This window comes from Taudactylus pleione, unplaced genomic scaffold, assembly GCF_031769625.1.
Source record: "Taudactylus pleione unplaced genomic scaffold, aTauple2 ptg000005l, whole genome shotgun sequence".
Lineage (NCBI taxonomy): Eukaryota > Metazoa > Chordata > Amphibia > Anura > Myobatrachidae > Taudactylus > Taudactylus pleione.
The window spans coordinates 28,146,876-28,164,759 of record NW_028284408.1 but is presented as its reverse complement, the minus strand read 5'-3'; the positions used below and the strand labels follow the sequence as shown (position 1 = coordinate 28,164,759).

At 43.1% G+C, this 17,884-nt stretch overlaps 1 protein-coding gene across 1 annotated transcript in view; it reads left to right on the top strand.

The window, feature by feature from the left end:
- The first annotated feature begins 789 nt into the window (after positions 1–789).
- MCRS1 (microspherule protein 1) overlaps positions 790–17,884 on the top strand; it is a 30,294-nt gene continuing 13,199 nt past the window's right edge. Inside the window, exons 1-11 of the mRNA XM_088448998.1 lie at positions 790–1,038; positions 5,090–5,228; positions 8,950–9,111; positions 9,222–9,331; positions 9,442–9,550; positions 9,630–9,768; positions 9,853–9,928; positions 12,055–12,083; positions 12,169–12,261; positions 16,253–16,335; positions 16,438–16,525. Coding sequence (XP_088305124.1) covers positions 923–1,038; positions 5,090–5,228; positions 8,950–9,111; positions 9,222–9,331; positions 9,442–9,550; positions 9,630–9,768; positions 9,853–9,928; positions 12,055–12,083; positions 12,169–12,261; positions 16,253–16,335; positions 16,438–16,525 — 1,144 coding nt within the window. The 5' untranslated portion in view covers positions 790–922. The remainder of the gene's footprint in view (positions 1,039–5,089; positions 5,229–8,949; positions 9,112–9,221; positions 9,332–9,441; positions 9,551–9,629; positions 9,769–9,852; positions 9,929–12,054; positions 12,084–12,168; positions 12,262–16,252; positions 16,336–16,437; positions 16,526–17,884) is intronic.

Genomic DNA, 17,884 nt, shown 5'->3' with positions numbered 1-17,884 from the left:
GCGCCGGGCTCTCTCCCCCATTCCCTGACATGCAGCAACCTGACGAGATCGTCAGGTTGGCCTGCATGTCAGCCCGATGAACGATGATGACGAACGACCCGCGGGTCGTTCATCTTTTTGGGCTTAAAAATGGACGATAAAGTGGACGACTGAACGATATCCACGTCCACTTTATCGCCCAGTGTGTACGCCCTTTAGGAGCTGAGTGGCTGATCGTTTATCAAGCTCTAATTTATCACTTTCCAGAGCTTCATACATCTGCCCCAATAACTGAAGTGGAACTAGTCTTTACTCTAACGTCACAGTGCAGTGTCCAGCTCTCAGTCACTGAGGAGGAGCCGGAATTTTGGTGTCACCCCCTTGAAGAGTGACACCCGATGCGATCCACACCCCCATTACCCTTTACGCATTTTAGACATTGTTGACATCAATATTCAAACAAAGCCAAGTGTAACTGAATGATACACAGCTTAGCTTCACCAGTATGAAATCTGGTGCACACATAAAAGGTGATGCCATAGCACCACTGGTACTCTGGCCATTCGTCAAGAGCAGTCTAGAAAATGAAAACAAAAATTTTTGCTAGTTGGCAAAGTTACTTGTTAAAACTTGTACCTGTTCTCATAGATGTTTCTATATATAATTGAACTAAAAGTACAGTATTCGGTAGACCATAGATTGAACATACTTTTAGTTCTTAGTTACTATTTGTTATTTTGTTTGTAGAGCACTAATCACCGTCTGCGGCCACCCTGTAGCCTGTAGTGGAGACAGAATTACACTGTGACTGTCTGACATCTAGTGGTTTCCGGAGGCGCTTTCGGGTTACCGGACGTGACGTCACGTCTCTGATACGGACGATTCCGTACACTATGGGGTAGGCCCTGTGCTGAGTCCCCACAGGAGGAGACCATCTGAAGGGATGGAGTCTCTGCTGGCCTCCGTTAGTCGCTCCGAGGACGAGGATTCATCTGCCGGACATAAGAGGAGTCTCTCCCAGGGCTCTGGCCTCATTCCCAAGAGGAGGAGCTCGTCCAGGTGACGTACAGTGCGGTGTCCAGGACCCCAGTTAGTAATGTAAACAGCAGGCTGTGACCGGCCACCTGCTGTAAAACCACAAGTCCCAGCATGCAGCCGGCTTGCTATTGCCAGACAGATCACTGAACTGTGGACGAGCAATATTTGTTTGCAGCATTGTGCTATTAAAGTGATAGCTGGGTTGTTATGCAGCATCACACACTCTATATCGGTCACTGGGGCAGATGTATGAAGCTCTGGGAAGTGATGAAGTGGAGAGTGATAAACGACCAGCCACTCAGCTCCCAACTGTCATGTTACAGGCTGTGTTTGAAAAATGACAGTTGGGAGCTGATTGGTTGGTCGTTTATCACTCCACTTTGTCACTTCCCAGAGCTTCATACATCTGCCCCACGGTGTCCTGCCCCACAGGAGCTGCAGTGTGTGTTGTGCTTTATTACACAGATATGCTTCTACTGCAGTTATGTATCCACAAAACCCGTCACAGTTTCTGATGGCAGGATGGAGTCTGTCACCTTGGATGAGAAATGTCCTTGCATTACTGGCTACTGAAACTAAAGTGATAACTTTATACAGTACAATGTTGGCTGTGCTTTTGTTCTGTAAATTGGTTTCTAATGAATGCGTGGTGCAAGTAACAGAGATTGTAGTAGACCCGAATTCCTGTTTTTATTACTTGGTCCACTCGCCAAACCCTTACATTTTTGAAGGGTCTAAAGCTGGGGACACACCTCAGTCAGGAGTCTGTATGTTATACCGCCGACCTAAGCCTGGCGGATAAAATGCTGACGATGGAGATCCCGACAGGGTAAGTGTCAACTCCATTCCCCCCTCCCCTAACCCTCCCTTAGTGATGCCTATTCCTAACCCCCCCCCAGGGGTGGCTATACCTAACCCCCCCTCCCTGTACCCTAAACCTAACCCTCCCGGGGGGGTGCCTGGCCCTAACCTCCCCCCCAGGGGGTGCCTGACGCTACCCCCCCCTTCTCCTAGCCTAACCCTAAGTGCCCCCGGGAGTCCCTAACCCTCCCACCCCGTGGCTAGCAGCTCACGACGTCTGGCTTACATATGTTCGGTATGCCGGGCGCCGGGATTTTGGCGCAGTGCTAATGATAGGCGTCAGTATTTAGACTGCAAATGTAGGGGAAAGGGAAACCCCAAGCACTGGTACCAACTAAGGTGGAAAAATTGATGCGACAGGCTAAACTCCTACATTGGCATTGATAGTGTTACCAAGCATCTTGATTGGCCGCAGGCATACACATAGGACAGCCCTCTATAAGATCATGGAGCTGAACTGATGAAGCCTGTAGGTGAAACGCGCGTCTTCTGCCTGTCGCGAGCCTCCTGTGTGCACGTGGAGACTCCTGCTTACTGGACACTGCCGCTGCCGCACTGAGTATCAGGTACCTTCTCTGTCATTCCTAGGAACATCCGGACTACACCGCCTCATGCAATGTTCCCACTGCACTGTTATGCGACATCAGTGGGGTGAGGTGTGTCACTTGTATTTCCAGGTTTTGTTTTCCTATCTTTATATCTTCTTTCATTGGTACTTTTTTCATGGGAGTTCAGAGACCCATTAGCCTCACATTGAGAGATCTCCTGCTTATTTAGGTGCAGGGGATTCTCTATCTCCCTGCTATAACCACTGATCTGTCTGCTATTAGTAATCTATAGGCATTTCCACTCCCTTATTGTCCCACCATCAAGCCTTTTGTACTTACCAACACGCCAGGCTTTAGGTGGAGCTACATAGGAGATCAGTGGGTGCCGACTCTTCTTACTATTCTCATACCCTCATGGTACATGTGGTGGGTACGCTCATATCCCATTCAATACGAACTGTAAATGGGATACAGAAGCAACTTATCCCCTTACCTTAAGTGAGTGGTATCTGTCACCTGATATATATATTTTTTCTACTCAGTGCGATGATGTATTTATTCTAAATTTTGTTGGATACAGTCTCGTATTATTTTCAATATATTATATTTATTTATATATTTTGGACTTTCTTTGATATTTTACGATCACTACACTGTTATAATAATTATGTGCATGTCATTATGGCAGACTGATGTTCCAGTATTCACTTCAGATATTTATCTGTTGAAATTTATCTGTTTATTAGTATATGTCTTTTTGAGATTTTTTTCACCTGCAAATCTCAAGTATTATATTGTATGATCACCATATATTATTTATGACTACACGCTTGGAAAAAATGATTCAGTAATTTCTTCACCGATATATCGGCTTACTATTGTATTAAGCCACGACATTGATGATTTGACTGACTATTGAATTTTGATATGGTGAACCAATGCTGTAGTAATTTCTCTGCACTAAAGGTGCGTACACACTGGGCGATAAAGTGGACGACTTAACGATATCGTTATCGTTCAGTCGACCACTTTATCGTCCATTTTTAAGCCCAAAAAGATGAACGATAACGACGACGCGTGTTCCTGCGGGTCGTTCGTCATCATCGTTCATCGGGCTGACATGCAGGCCAACCTGACGATGTCGTCAGGTTGCTGTATGTCAGGGAATGGGGGAGAGAGCCCGGCGCTGAACGATATAGTTAATGATATCGTTCAGCGGCTGTGCTCAATGTCTTGAACGACATTGAGCACCGCCTGCCGGGGACACACTACACGATATCGCTCAGGGAGCATATCGTGTAGTGTGTATGCACCTTAAGATTGGTTCTTACACCTATAGCACCTATCTAACTTATCTGGTGCTTCAATGGTGTATGATTATCAATTATCATCATATGTTTTGATTTAATGATTATTTCACCGATGTACTGATTCATTATTGCATCAACTCATGATATTGATGAATTGATTTTTTATTGTATGTTGATACTGTGAACCAATGCTGTAGTAATTTTTTTCAGCATGGTTTCACTGTATGTCGTTCATGTTGTTCTATGTGGTTAGTCCTTTTTATATGATTATTTGCTTCTTGTGTATTTATTAAAAGTTACGTTTTATCGATATAGACAGCTATTCTGTGCCCCAAAAAAAGAGAGTACTTTTTTCATTTTCTTTTGTCAGTATTTAGACGCTTATCAGTCCCATGCCGGGCTTTCAGTGTCGGGAAGCCAGCGGTCAGCATTTCGACCGCCGACTTGCTGACTATATCCCCTCAGTCATGCACCGACAGCAATTTGGTATATTGCATCGCTGTACACAATCTAGCGTACAACAACACCACAATACCGTTGTCCTTCGCATCGTCCCATCTGCTGTGCAGCACATAAGATGGGAAGATGTAAGTACACAATTTATCAAATGATTAGGATTGTAAGATTGATCAACATATCTTATAGTGTATACCCAGTGCTTCTTTGTATCCATAAGTGGGTTTGCATGTTATTGGACAGTGTTTGCTCCATTTCACAATGTTCAGACATGTAACAGCACTTGGAAAAGTCCATTCATCTCTAGGGGAGCATATTCTGTATAGAATCACTAGTGCAGAGGTTCCCAAACTCAAGTCTTCAAGGTACCTTAACAGTCCAAGTTTTAAGGATAAGCCATGCTTAAGCACAGGTAACTTAATTGGTACCTCAATCAGTTTGATTACACCACTCTTGCTTAAACATGAATATTCTTAAAACCTGTACTGTTTGGGTGCCTTGAGGGCCGAGTTTGGGAAACCCTACACTATGGTTAAGCAGATCTCCAAAATTGTGCTGTGCTTGTCTCATTTATATTAATGTCTTATGCAGTTTGGTGTGGTTGTGGGATACATGTTAAAATTAATGTACAGCTGACATGAATGGAGCTTCTTATTCTTTTTGGACTCATTTGGAAATACATTGAATTCATGAAGTGTACAGTATATCAACTGTATGTAAGCTTCATATCAAATGCTCATGGGACACAAGTGCAGTGCTGTGCCAGGGTGACTGCCCTATTTCATACAATTAGAAGATATGTTTTATGAGACTATACACTAAGCCACATGTTCCCAAGCTCTGCCATTACAGTCCAGGTCCAGTGTATTTCCTAATTCTATCTTTTATTCATGACAGGTTTATCAAAAGGAAGAAATTTGATGATGAATTGGTGGAGAGCAGTCTTGCCAAGTCCACCAGCCGTGCACGTGGTCCAAGTGGGGGAGACCCAGGTCGCCTCTCAGGAAGTGAACCATCATCCAGTGAGAAGAAGAAGGTACAAATATATTTTAAATGAATAATGAAATAATTTGCAGACATAAGTGCTCCATTCCTACTCACAGATAGTGGTTATTTCAGAGCACAAATTACAGCACAATTTCATGCTTTTTAGACCATCATCTGTTCTCACATCTGTCCTTGTGTAACATCACCCAGTTGTCATGGTTATCATGGTCCGTATTTCTAAATGTTCCATTGACCCTTGGATTGTGATTTGTTATACATGTTTAAATATTAGGCATATGATACAGAACAGAGACTTACAATTCAATTTAAAATATGTGTACAGCTTAAATACACCTTCACAGAAGTCTTTAAATAGTTTTAGTTGTGGTGCAAATAATATAAGTTCCAAGAGCAAAAGAAGATGAAGGATAGTTGTGGGATTACACATCAGTTACTACCTAATGAGTAACTTTGAGTTTGACAAAAGGATGAAATTGTATTGGGTCTGTGGATGACCCTTTGCCAGGTTCCTGATGACTGTAAAGGTGTAAAGCTTCCATACCTCACTCCTCTTTCCTCATAATGCTCAGTATGTTTAAATAGGAGTGGAGCATTCACAGGGGAGAGTAATATGGTGTGATCCTTTACAGCCATCGTGCTTCCTGCTAGATCCAGCTTTAAAGAAAGTACAAATTTTAATTAAAAAAAAAAAAAAATTGCTTTAAAAGATTTAAATGTTCTTTATACTTGTATAATTAGAATCATTAGTATCAAAGTATGGTTTAGAGTTGCATGTAAAGATGCAATCTTAACATACATGCAAAAATGCTCTCTGAATTCCCTTCTCCCACCTACAGATGTGTCCTCATACATCTAGCCTCGATACGCCATGCAGCGCAACTTGCCTGGCATGAATAAGCCTCCAAGTCCCGTGAGATTCTGCTAGCGCCAGGTGTTGTCTTTGCGGGGGGGGGGTTTTTGCCGAAAATGCGGCTAAGTCACAAGGCGAAGGAGGGCTCGGGGCGCACCAGCAGACTGCTCATTAATTTGATAGGCAACACATGTACACTACCGTTCAAAAGTTTGGGGTCACTTCGAAATTTCCTTATTTTTGAAAGAATAGCACTGTTTTTTTCAATGAAGATAACATTAAATTAATCAGAAATACACTCTATACATTGTTAATGTGGTAAATGACTATACTAGCTGCAAACGTCTGGTTATTAAAGGAATATCTACATAGGTGTATAGAGGCCCATTCCCAGCAACCATCACTCCAGTGTTCTAATGGTACATTGTGTTTGCTAAGCGCATTAGAAGACTAATGGATGATTAGAAAACACTTATGCAATTATGTTAGCACAGCTGAAAACGTGTTTGCTCGTTAGAGAAGCTATAAAACTGGCCTTCCTTTGAGCTAGTTGAGTATCTGGAGCATCACATTTGTGGGTTCGATTATACACTCCAAATGGCCAGAAAAAGAGAACTTTCATGTGAAACTCGACAGTTTATTCTTGTTCTTAGAAATGAAGGCTATTCCATGCGAGAGATTGTCAAGAAACTGAACATTTCCTACAACTGTGTGTACTACTCCCTTCAGAGAACAGCACAAACAGCCACTAACCAGAGTAGAAAGAGAAGTTGGAGGCCCCGGTGCACAACTGTGCAAGACGACAAGTACATTAGAGTCTCTAGTTTGAGAAATAGACTCCTCACAAGTCCTCAACTGGCAGCTTCATTAAATCGAACCCGCAAAACGCCAGTGTCAATGTCTACAGTGAAGCGTTAACACCGGGATGCTGGCCTTCTAGGCAGAGTGGCAAAGAAAAAGCCATACCTGAGACTGGCCAATAAAAGGAAAATATTAATTTGGGCAAAAGAACACAGACATTGGACAGAGGAAGATTGGAAAAAAGTGTTATGGACAGACGAATCGAAGTTTGAGGTGTTTGGATCACACAGGAGAACATTTGTGAGATGCAGAACAAGTGAAAAGATGATGGAAGAGTGCCTGACGTCTTCTGTCAAGCATGGTGGAGGTAATGTGATGGTCTGGGGCTGCTTTGGTGCTGGTAAAGTGGGAGATTTGTACAAGGTAAAAGATTTTGAATAAGGAATGCTATCACTCCATTTTGCAATGCCATACCCTGTGGACAGTGCTTGATTGGAGCCAATTTCCTCCTCCAACAGGACAATGACCCAAAGCACACCTCAAAATTATGCAAGTACTGTTTAGGGAAGAAGCAGGCAGCTGGTATTCTGTCTGTAATGGAGTGGCCAGCACAGTCACCAGATCTCAACCACATTGAGCTGTTGTGGGAGCAGCTTGACCGTATGGTACGCAAGAAGTGCCCATCAAGCCAATCCAACTTGTGGGAGGTGCTTCAGGAAGCGTGGGGTGACATTTCTTCAGATTACCTCAACAAATGAACAGCTAGAATGCCAAAGGTCTGCAATGCTGTAATTGCTGCAATAGGAACATTCTTTGACGAAAGTAAAGTTTGAAGGACAAAATTATTATTTCAAATAAAAATCATTATTTCTAACCTTGCCAATGTCTTGACTATATGTTCTATTCATCTTGCAACTCATTTGATAAATAGAAGTCAGTTTTCATGTAAAACATGAAATTGTCTGGGTGACCCCATAATTTTGAATGGAAGAGTGTGTATCTGAACCACAACGGAACTTGGAAAAAAAAGCTGCAGTCACTACATTGTTAGCACTTCCTATACAGATTCGGAGACTCCATCGCACATAGATATATAAGTGTCACATATAAAATTAATCAACGCAATCTGCTGGTGCATCCTAATCGCATCACATTGCTACTTAGACGCATTTTCAGGGAAAAAAGACACCTGGTGCTAGCAGAGTCTCACGGCACCTGGCGCACCAACTGCAGCCAAGATATATAAGGACACATCTGTACACTACTTATTCTGATCACCAGCCCAACCTCCCTGTGAGACACTCGCTCTGCTGTATCTCAGCTCTGCCCCTTTCCTGCTAGTGAGTTCTCACTCTCCCATTTCTTTGTACACCTACACTGTTTGTCTGCTTTATGTTTGCTCTGATTGGTTCTGTGAAACGCTATGATGACTTACAATAAGTACAGTGGGAACCCCTCCATTACTTTACCTGGTGCCAGGAGCTTCTGTGATTGCCACAACGCCACAGTCTGGCTCTTGAATGCAGGTTAGAGCTGGCTTCCTGGGTGAGAGTCCTGGCAAGAAATAAAATGGGTCAGTTGACCAAAATTGGACAACCCCTTATAGTGTTCCTCTGGCTATATGAAGTGATGGAAGGTATAATGTATGCTGCTGTGCCACCTTGGATGATCATCATCATACTGTTTGTGTAGATATAAGAGACATTGATTTACAGATACTTATTTCCTTACCTATTTGGTAGATTGTATTGATTTTTATAAATTTACATTTTCACAGGATCCCATTTGTCTGATATGAGACAGGTCTCTGACAATGGATTAGCTTGGATGTGTGGCCCCGTGAGACAACATAGCATAATTGGGGGAAGGGTATAATGTTAGTTAGGGCATAGCCTTGGTAAGGAGGTCCTACTGTGTTAAATCATTTCACAATTCCTTAAGCTTGCTCCCAGCTTGTAATACTATGCCTAGAATATGCTTTCCCCTTCACAACTCCTTATTATATCTACATTTGTTTTCATCATTTCTCACTTCTCTTTAAAGAATCACTGGTGTATTGTATGTGTGACTGAAGTTAAACTAATCTATTTTATCCTAGCAACTCTGCAAGACAGTCCCTACACCGGCTCCACCATCTCCGGCACCCAGTCCTTGTATCACGAAACGTATAAAGAAGAGTAAACAGCCGCTGCAGGTCACCAAAGATCTGGGGAGATGGAAACCTGCTGACGATCTGCTTCTTATAAACACAGTGCTTCAGGTGTGCCTTCACTTATTGCTGCTTAGTCCTTTATAAGCCCTAGCATAGTCTGATATTTAGACTCCTTATTATTCTAATAACAGTTCCTGACATTAGCACTGTGTTTTCAGACTAATGATCTGCAGGCTGTGCACCTTGGAGTCAAGTTCAGCTGTCGTTTCACCCTTAACGAAATACAAGAGCGGTGGTACGCCCTTCTCTACGACCCGGTTATCTCCAAGTGAGTAGAGTGGGAGGTCTTCCAAACCAAAGTGAAGCTATACACCATGCATAAACTTTTGGAGTGGCTCGGCATAGGGCTAATGATGCTGTATCTTATATATTTTGTAGGTTAGCATGCCAGGCCATCAGACTGTTACATCCAGAGGCGATAGCTGCCATCCAAAGCAAGGTGCTATTTAGTAAGGCAGAAGAACAGTTGCTAAGTACAGTGAGCTCTGTAAGTAGGAATATATGTTGGGACATATAAATGTGCTATGAGCCGTTAAATTGTGTTGTTAATAGGGATTTATTTACAGAGCTCACAGCCCACTCTGGAGACTTTTCAAGACTTACTGAACAACCATCCAGAGGTTTTCTATGTATCGCGCACAGCTAAGTCTCTCCAGATCCACTGGCAGCTTATGAAGCAGTACTATCTTCTGGAGGACCAGACAGGTATACATATCTCATGTTCTTGCTTGTTGTCCTATGCAATGGTATAGAGGTCCATGTTTTACCTGACTTTTCTCATTATCTTAGTTCAACCATTGCCCAAGGGGGATCAAGTACTAAACTTTTCTGATGCAGAAGATATGCTAGATGACAGCAAGCTTAGGTATGGTTTATGATGATTGTGAACTTGAACAAACTAAAATGTGTTTTGGTTCCCTCATAGTGTAGGTGAGCTGTATCAAGCATTGGAGAGAGAAAGTGGAGTCTTTGCCCAAAGCAACCAATCGGCTTCTGTAATTTCAAAGACTGTGCTAGATTAATGACAGTTAGAAGCTGATTGGTTGCTTTGGGCAAAGATCCCACTTTATCTCTCTCTCCAAGCCTTGATACATCTCCCCTACAGTGTGCGGAAACCATTCTCTAGAATGTAAGCTCTCATGAGCAGGGCCCTCTTCCCTCATGTGCTTCTCTTTATTTATACTTTCATCTACTCCTTACTCCCCTAAAGGGCACCTAACACTTAGTTACTTACCCCCAGCTGCTTATTTTGAGTGTTACGATTATGCAGCAATGTGTATAAACCATGTCCTTGTCCTGCACTGTAATGTACTATAAGCCACTGGTTTCTTGTTCACTTATTTGTTTATGTACTTTGTAAGGCGCTGCGGAAAACTTGTGGTGCCATATAAATAAATGATGATAATAATAGCTGCAAGAACCAAGAAATGTGGAAAACTGTACAGGAGCTTACTTGTCCAAGATCCTCTGTTATTGCATTCTTCATTTGATGTAAAATAAGTGCATTAGAATAAAGCACATGAAGCGGTTTACTGTGCTATTATTATGCTATTTTATTCATCTTTATCAAGGATGCCATCATGACAGCAATTCTGGGTCTTACTGTTACCGCCCCCACCTTGCCCTGGGGTTTTTTGGATTGTGCTCTCTAAAAGCTCCAGTGCATCTTATGCATCAGGAGATTCTTATAGATCCAAATGTAGTTTTATATATAAAATATATTACCATTTATGACTCCTTATTACCTACACTTGAATGCTCAGTCCTCACACAACACTTAGAGGGGTATTCAATATGAAACGTTAACTTCACTGTCAAAGTTAACGTTTCATATCAGAGTTTTTTTCTGCGTTAAGGTATGGTGCGCACTCCCACTTATCCCCGTATTCAATATAAAATTAACGAAAACTGGAAACTCCGAAGTTGGATTTGCGTAAAGTTACGAATTTTTCCTTAAAATAATTGTAAGACCCCCCTAAAGTTGTAAAAACATGGGGGAACACTATGGGTACCCCTGTTTTAGCCTTTAATTGAAAGTCGGGGATTTAAATAGCCGCAGCAGGTGTTTTTTTCCCGACATTGAATAAGTGATGCAGAAGAGCACATAAGGTGCGTACACACTGGGCGATAAAGTGGACGACTGAACGATAACGATATCGTTCAGTCGTCCACTTTATCGTCCATTTTTAACCCCAAAAAGATGAACGATAACGACGACGCGCGTTCCCGCGGGTCGTTCGTCATTATCGTTCATCGGGCTGACATGCAGGCCAACCTGCCGACATTGAGCACAGCCTGCCGGGCACAACACTATACGATATTGCTCAGGGAGCATATCGTGTAGTGTGTACCCACCATTAGGTTATTTTTTTCGTTTTTCTAAGTGGTCCCATCAAATTTGGGGTACATGAAAATGGGTTCTAGCATATTTTTAAGTCCCTAAAGTGTTTTTAAAAATTCTGCATTTGTGCACCTGCCGCTATAATTCTATTCTAGAAAACACCTGCCGCATACTTGCAGAATAGCCCTGAACCTATTTCCCTATTGTTAAACAATTTTTTCCCATTTTTTTCACCCTAATTTTTAAATAAATTTTTTGGGGTGTCCCTAATTTTTTTTTTTACTTCTTTTGACACAGTTCTTTTTTAAATGTCATTCCCAGGGGTGCAGGCTATTTTTTTAAAGCCTGCACCCCTAAACCCCAATTCTGCACTTTTTTTTCGACACCTATTCAATGGTGAAAAGTTATCCCCGTTTTTTATCAAAGACTTTTCAAAACTGCGATAAGTCTTACGGTGTAAAAGTAAAACCTGCGATAATGACGTCATACCTCCGATATTAACGCAAAAACGATGTTATCGAACCCATATTGAATACCCCTGTTAGATTTTTGCTGTTGCAGTGTGCAGATTTCCATGTGTATCATTTTCATTTATGTATTGTGAGAAAGCTGTTTTGCTTATATGCTCATTGATTTATTTATATTTGTAGGGATACTCGGGATGAGGTTTTAGAACACGGTGAGTTCTTTATACAGTGCCTGAAATAGGCCTTGATCCCTCAGCTAAAGGGGTCTCCCGTATTTATACTGTTGCCTTTTCACAGAGTTGACTGTTGCTGACCGTCGCCAGAAACGGGAGATCCGACAGCTGGAGCAGGAGTTGCATCGGTGGCAAGTGTTAGTGGACAGTATAACGGGTCAGCAATTTGTTTTCCCTTCACTGCAATTTCAGGCTTTATTTTATCTAAGCTTAAGAGAAGTGTATTTTTCTTTGTTAGAAACTAGAGTTAGTTAAGAGACTAGTATAGCTGTCAGTTTAACTCACTAGAGGGTGGAAAACAAATGCTTAAACCTTGCAATTGTATCATTTCCCCATATGACTTTCGGTCCTAGTTTTGCTTGTACATAGCAATCTTTCTGCTCTATATGAAATAAAAGCAGCGATTGAAGGTTTATTAAGCTGCATAAATTGCACTATATATTGTCACGTACCCACCGGCACCTCTGTGCCACTCTTGTCTATCTGTCCATGGCCTATAGATTGTAAGTTCTGACGAGCAGGGCCCCCTTTCCTCATTTATACCCCTTTCTCCTCCCAATTTCCAACAGTGGGCTGAACTTTCTGGTTTAGCCGGTGCTGAATATTTGCTGTAATGGTTTAATGGCTTATATCCTCATATGCTCTAGTGTTCATTCTAGCACCCTGCACCTGTCAAAGCTCGATCAGTTCCTCTTTCCTGCCTGGGGTGTCGCTCTCCGCTCTGGTGCGTCTAGCACACTATGGTCTGTATCTCAGTAGTTTGTTGCATCAGCTGAGTGTGCTAGAGCGACACCCCAGGCAAGAAAGAGGAACTGCACGGGTTGTGACAGGTGCTGGGTGCTGGAATGAACACTATGCACTGCACTGCTTTCTATTAAAAGTCTTTTGCACTCAAATCTGCATGGTTTCTGTTAATGCAATATGTAAGGCGCTGTGCACCCCTTGTGTCGCCATATAAATAACGGATAGTGATATTTGTTTTATCAATGTTTAAGAACCACTAAACCGAAAAGCAACTTTGCCTTCAGAGGTTCCCAAACTTTTTTGAATCATGGCGCCCTAGAGTATCAGCATTGTTTTCACGGCACCCCTATGCAAAAAGTTTATTATTGAGAAATTCAGAACCTTTTTAATAAAGTAGTAAAGTGAAATAAATTGTGCTTATCTGTCATCCTCAGGGTCAGTTATGTGGTGGTGGACAGGTTTGTGCTTCTGTTTGTCCACATATTTACATTACATTGACCATAGATAATTTGATTTGGTGCTGGGCCACCAACCTGAGGCACCCCTGTTAGTGTCCCAAGGCACACAGGGTGCCACGTCGCACACAGTTTATGAACCACTGCCTTGCTTAGAATGGTCATTAGTAACCAATAATACATGTGTAGCTTAACCCTTTCATGACAAGGGGTGTTTCATAGTTTGTTGACCAGTCCACATTTAACAGTCTTGTAGTGTGTTCAACTAATAATGCATACACACGTAAAGATTTCCTGTCCAACCATCCAACTAGCTGATTGGTTGGAATGAAAATCTGGTAAGGTATGACAGCAAATGACAATCAGCAATTTGCTCCCAAATGCTGGAAAATGGCCAAAAACTGTTGTTTGAACAAATTGTTTAGATCAAACATTTAACAAACTTGTCTGACCGACCATTTTCATCTGTTTTCTGGCATTTAGGAGCAAATTGCTGATCATCAGTTACTCCCATACGTTACCAGATTTTCATTCCAACCAATCAACTAGTTGGATGGTTGGACAGAAAATCTTTACGTGTGTACCCATCTTCAGAATCATTGTTCATATATTTTTTTATTTTTTGCAAGTGTAAATGGGTGATTTGTTTTGTTAGCATATGGAAACAAATAGCCCTTTATATTAAATGTATTTTATGTAGTAAACTGACAAAATTAGAAAAACATACTTTCCCAAGATTATCCCTATAGCGTCTATCAGTACAGAATTACCCTTTAAACTATCTATTTTTCCTTTAGTATAGTTATTCCAAATAGGTATACTTTATGCATAGTGATCGGGCCTAGAATGACATGTCACCCACTGTTAGCTTAGACTGCACTGTGTCAGTGCTGACAGGCAGGAGAAATCTGAGACCATTCTCCCTGCAGTTGCCAGGGCTTACCTACACATAGGGGGCATCATGGAGATGGAGGGCTTACCTACACATAGGGGGCATCATGGAGATGGAGGGCTTACCTACACATAGGGGGAATCATGGAGATGGAGGGCTTACCTACACATAGAGGGAATCATGGAGATGGAGGGCTTACCTACACATAGGGGGAATCATGGACATGGAGGGCTTACCTACACATAGGGGGAATCATGGACATGGAGGGCTTACCTACACATAGGGGAATCATGGACATGGAGGGCTTACCTACACATAGGGGGAATCATGGACTTGGAGGGCTTACCTACATATAGGGTGAATCATGGACATGGAGGGCTTACCTACACATAGGGGAATCATGGAGATGGAGAGCTTACCTACACATAGGGGGAATCATGGAGATGGAGGGCTTACCTACACATAGAGGGAATCATGGAGATGGAGGGCTTACCTACACATAGGGGGAATCATGGACATGGAGGGCTTACCTACACATAGGGGGAATCATGGAGATGGAGGGCTTACCTACACATAGGGGGAATCATGGAGATGGAGGGCTTACCTACACATAGGGGGAATCATGGACATGGAGGGCTTACCTACACATAGGGGGAATCATGGACATGGAGGGCTTACCTACACATAGGGGGAATCATGGACATGGAGGGCTTACCTACACATAGGGGGAATCATGGAGATGGAGGGCTTACCTACACAGGGGGAATCATGGACATGGAGGGCTTACCTACACATAGGGGGAATCATGGAGATGGAGGGCTTACCTACACATGGAGAAGTTGCCTTTGTGGTGTATGTGACAGGATTTCCTTTGCCCAGTTGGTTACCCTAGTTTTTCTCATTGAGCTTAACGAAGTGACGTCCAGTTTGAACACTATGTACAGTGATTATAAGTCACTGTTCTTTTTTGGAACATTCATGGGCAGCCAGGTTTCTTTGATGGGGCTGTGTGGACATTTGGGGGTGTTTGAGAACTAAGGGCTGATTCCGAGATTTACGCTAATGCAATCACAACTGCATGCTCTCACACAGATCGCAGTTGCTAAAATATGCTAATACCTTCCAAAGCATAGCCGGGTATAGGGACGCACATTGCGGATTCGTCCCACATCGTGTATCAGTGTAAACATCGGTACTGTCGACGCACATCGGGCAGCCACGCAGCATGCAAGTCAAGTCTGACCAGCCACAAACACTGCAGCTCTCCTGACACATGGAGAACTGTCATGCTGCGAGGGCGATCACAATGGCTTATTTATGCACACCCATGAAACTGCATTTAATCTGTCCGACGCGCCTGCGTTTTACTAAACACCCCCTGTTACTTTCCCAATCGCTGACTTCCTGTCACTCACTTTGAGAGGGGTTCCTAAGTACGAGAGTAATCGCAATGCAATCGCTGCAGGTGCACAGTTTGGCTTTTGCGCATATACATTTGCAAACAATCGCTTGATCTGCAAAAATATCGGCTTTGTGTAAATCTCTGAATCACGTTGTGAGCACAGTGGATGTTTTCATCTGTTATTTTTTTGTTTGTTTAAATACGTACATTGGGGTGATTCTCTGTGTGACACACAGGACATTTCCATACATTCAATTATGTGAACTGTTACCATAGCACATTTATTTTTTCAGTCTCGTGCATCATGCAGATTTAAAATAAATAAATAAATAAAAATTCCAGTAGGAACGGATTACTGTAGTAACATTTGTGCAGGTGTATATTTTCTACTAACAACGTATTTAAGACTTTGACACCAGGAAAAAAAAAATTGTGTTATAGAAACAGCTCATGTTCTTGTATGTATGTATGTATGTATGTATGTATGTATGTATGTAAATGTCCCTGTGCGTCACACAGAGAATCACCCATCAGACTTCCCAAGACACTGCTGAGGGCTTCTAGGGCTGAAATGGCTGGCAGCAGGGGAAATGTGCATTGCATTAAGACGTAGGACATTATTACTTTTGAGTAAATTGTGGACTCTGTTCTGTAGGAATGAGCTCACCTGACTTTGATACACAGACATTGGCGGTGTTGCGGGGACGCATGGTGCGATATCTTATGAGGTCTCGAGAGGTAAAATAACTAATGTGGTAAGAGAGAACCTGTTATGTTATTTGTTGTTTGTTCTATCGGAGCCACAAATTCTTCCTTTTTTTTTTTTGTTTTCTTTACCAGATAACTCTTGGTAGAGCCACCAAGGACAACCAGATTGATGTGGACCTGTCACTAGAGGGCCCAGCTTGGAAGATTTCTCGTAAACAAGGTTAATTTCTAGGCTGTTTTAATGAATAACTATAAAACCTTTATTGTCATAGGACATTTATTTCTGTAAAATTTATGTATACATTTACCCTAAAAATACTAAATGTAGAATGAAACTGCTATTTCTACTTCAGGGTTCATAGGGGGTCCACAGGGTTGACCTTGGGGTATAGCTGGATCTGGATCCACGGCCACCACGCAGTTAAAGCTTTCACTTATCCCAGGATGCACTTGGGTCCGTCCTCCTCTATACCCCGCCCCCGAGTCACAGGCACCACAATTTTAGTTGGTGCCCGGCCGGAGTCGGGTCACCCTGGCGCAGTGGGGCTGCATTAGCAGCCCCTAAGCTAATTTAAAATTTTTTAATGAAGATTTTATTTATTTATTTTTACTATCTTCTGAGCGGCAGCATCAGACTGTCCATCTGGACGTCCACACTGCCGCTCCAACACCCCCTCTGGCGCTGCGACGCCAGTACTGATCTGGGGATCGCAGCGGGACCCCGGAGTCAGTACTAGCGTGGCTCTGGGACCTCCCACTGACTGCTGCTGGGCTCACGGGGATCAAGGTAAGCCGCGAGCTCCCTCTTCAGGAATACCCCGCGCGTCCGCTGGACTACCATGGAATAATGACTGGAGGGGAACCAGCGTCCCTGGGGTTAATTGCTAGCCAGGGGAGGCAGTCTTCCCTGGTTTAGCGGCTCCTTCCCTCAGCTCAGCGTGCCTTCTCTTACGTGTGCTGGCGTCGCTGAGCTGTTCCTCCTGCGGCCACTCCTCCTCAGAGCTCTCCGGCGGCCATCTTTTGCTGGCTAACAACGCAGACTCCCAGGCGGTGCGTGGACCGATCCCCCTGTGTACTTCTCCTCTGCAAAGGGACAGTGTACGCAGCGCTATAGCCCTCCCAGACATTGAATCTGGGAGGTTGATTGTAGCAGAAGGTGCAGTGAGTAAATGATCTTATTGCATTGAATGTGACTATTGCTAGTGCTGCTGTCTGTGACTTATTTCTAACTTACTGTCAGCTTATACCTATCCCTTTCCTTCTCCTACGGCCCGGCAGGTGTGTGGGGGAAGGGCTTCTTCTGTGGACCTCACTTATATAAATTAACTATTTTTGAGGCCAGTCACATACAGTTGTGTGCTACACAGTACCATATTGTGGGCTGTTTGTGTTGCATACTGGTGAGAGCGCGGGTGTTGACACCATAATTCCTCTGGTGATACGTATTCCTTGAATATTTGCTGTATCATGTCTGATGAGGAGATTGAGCGCTCCGTGGCTCCTGTGTTGTTTTCCTGCAGACACTGGGCCTGATTCAGAGCCGAACGCTCTGACCAGAGCGCTCGCTCTGAATCAGGGC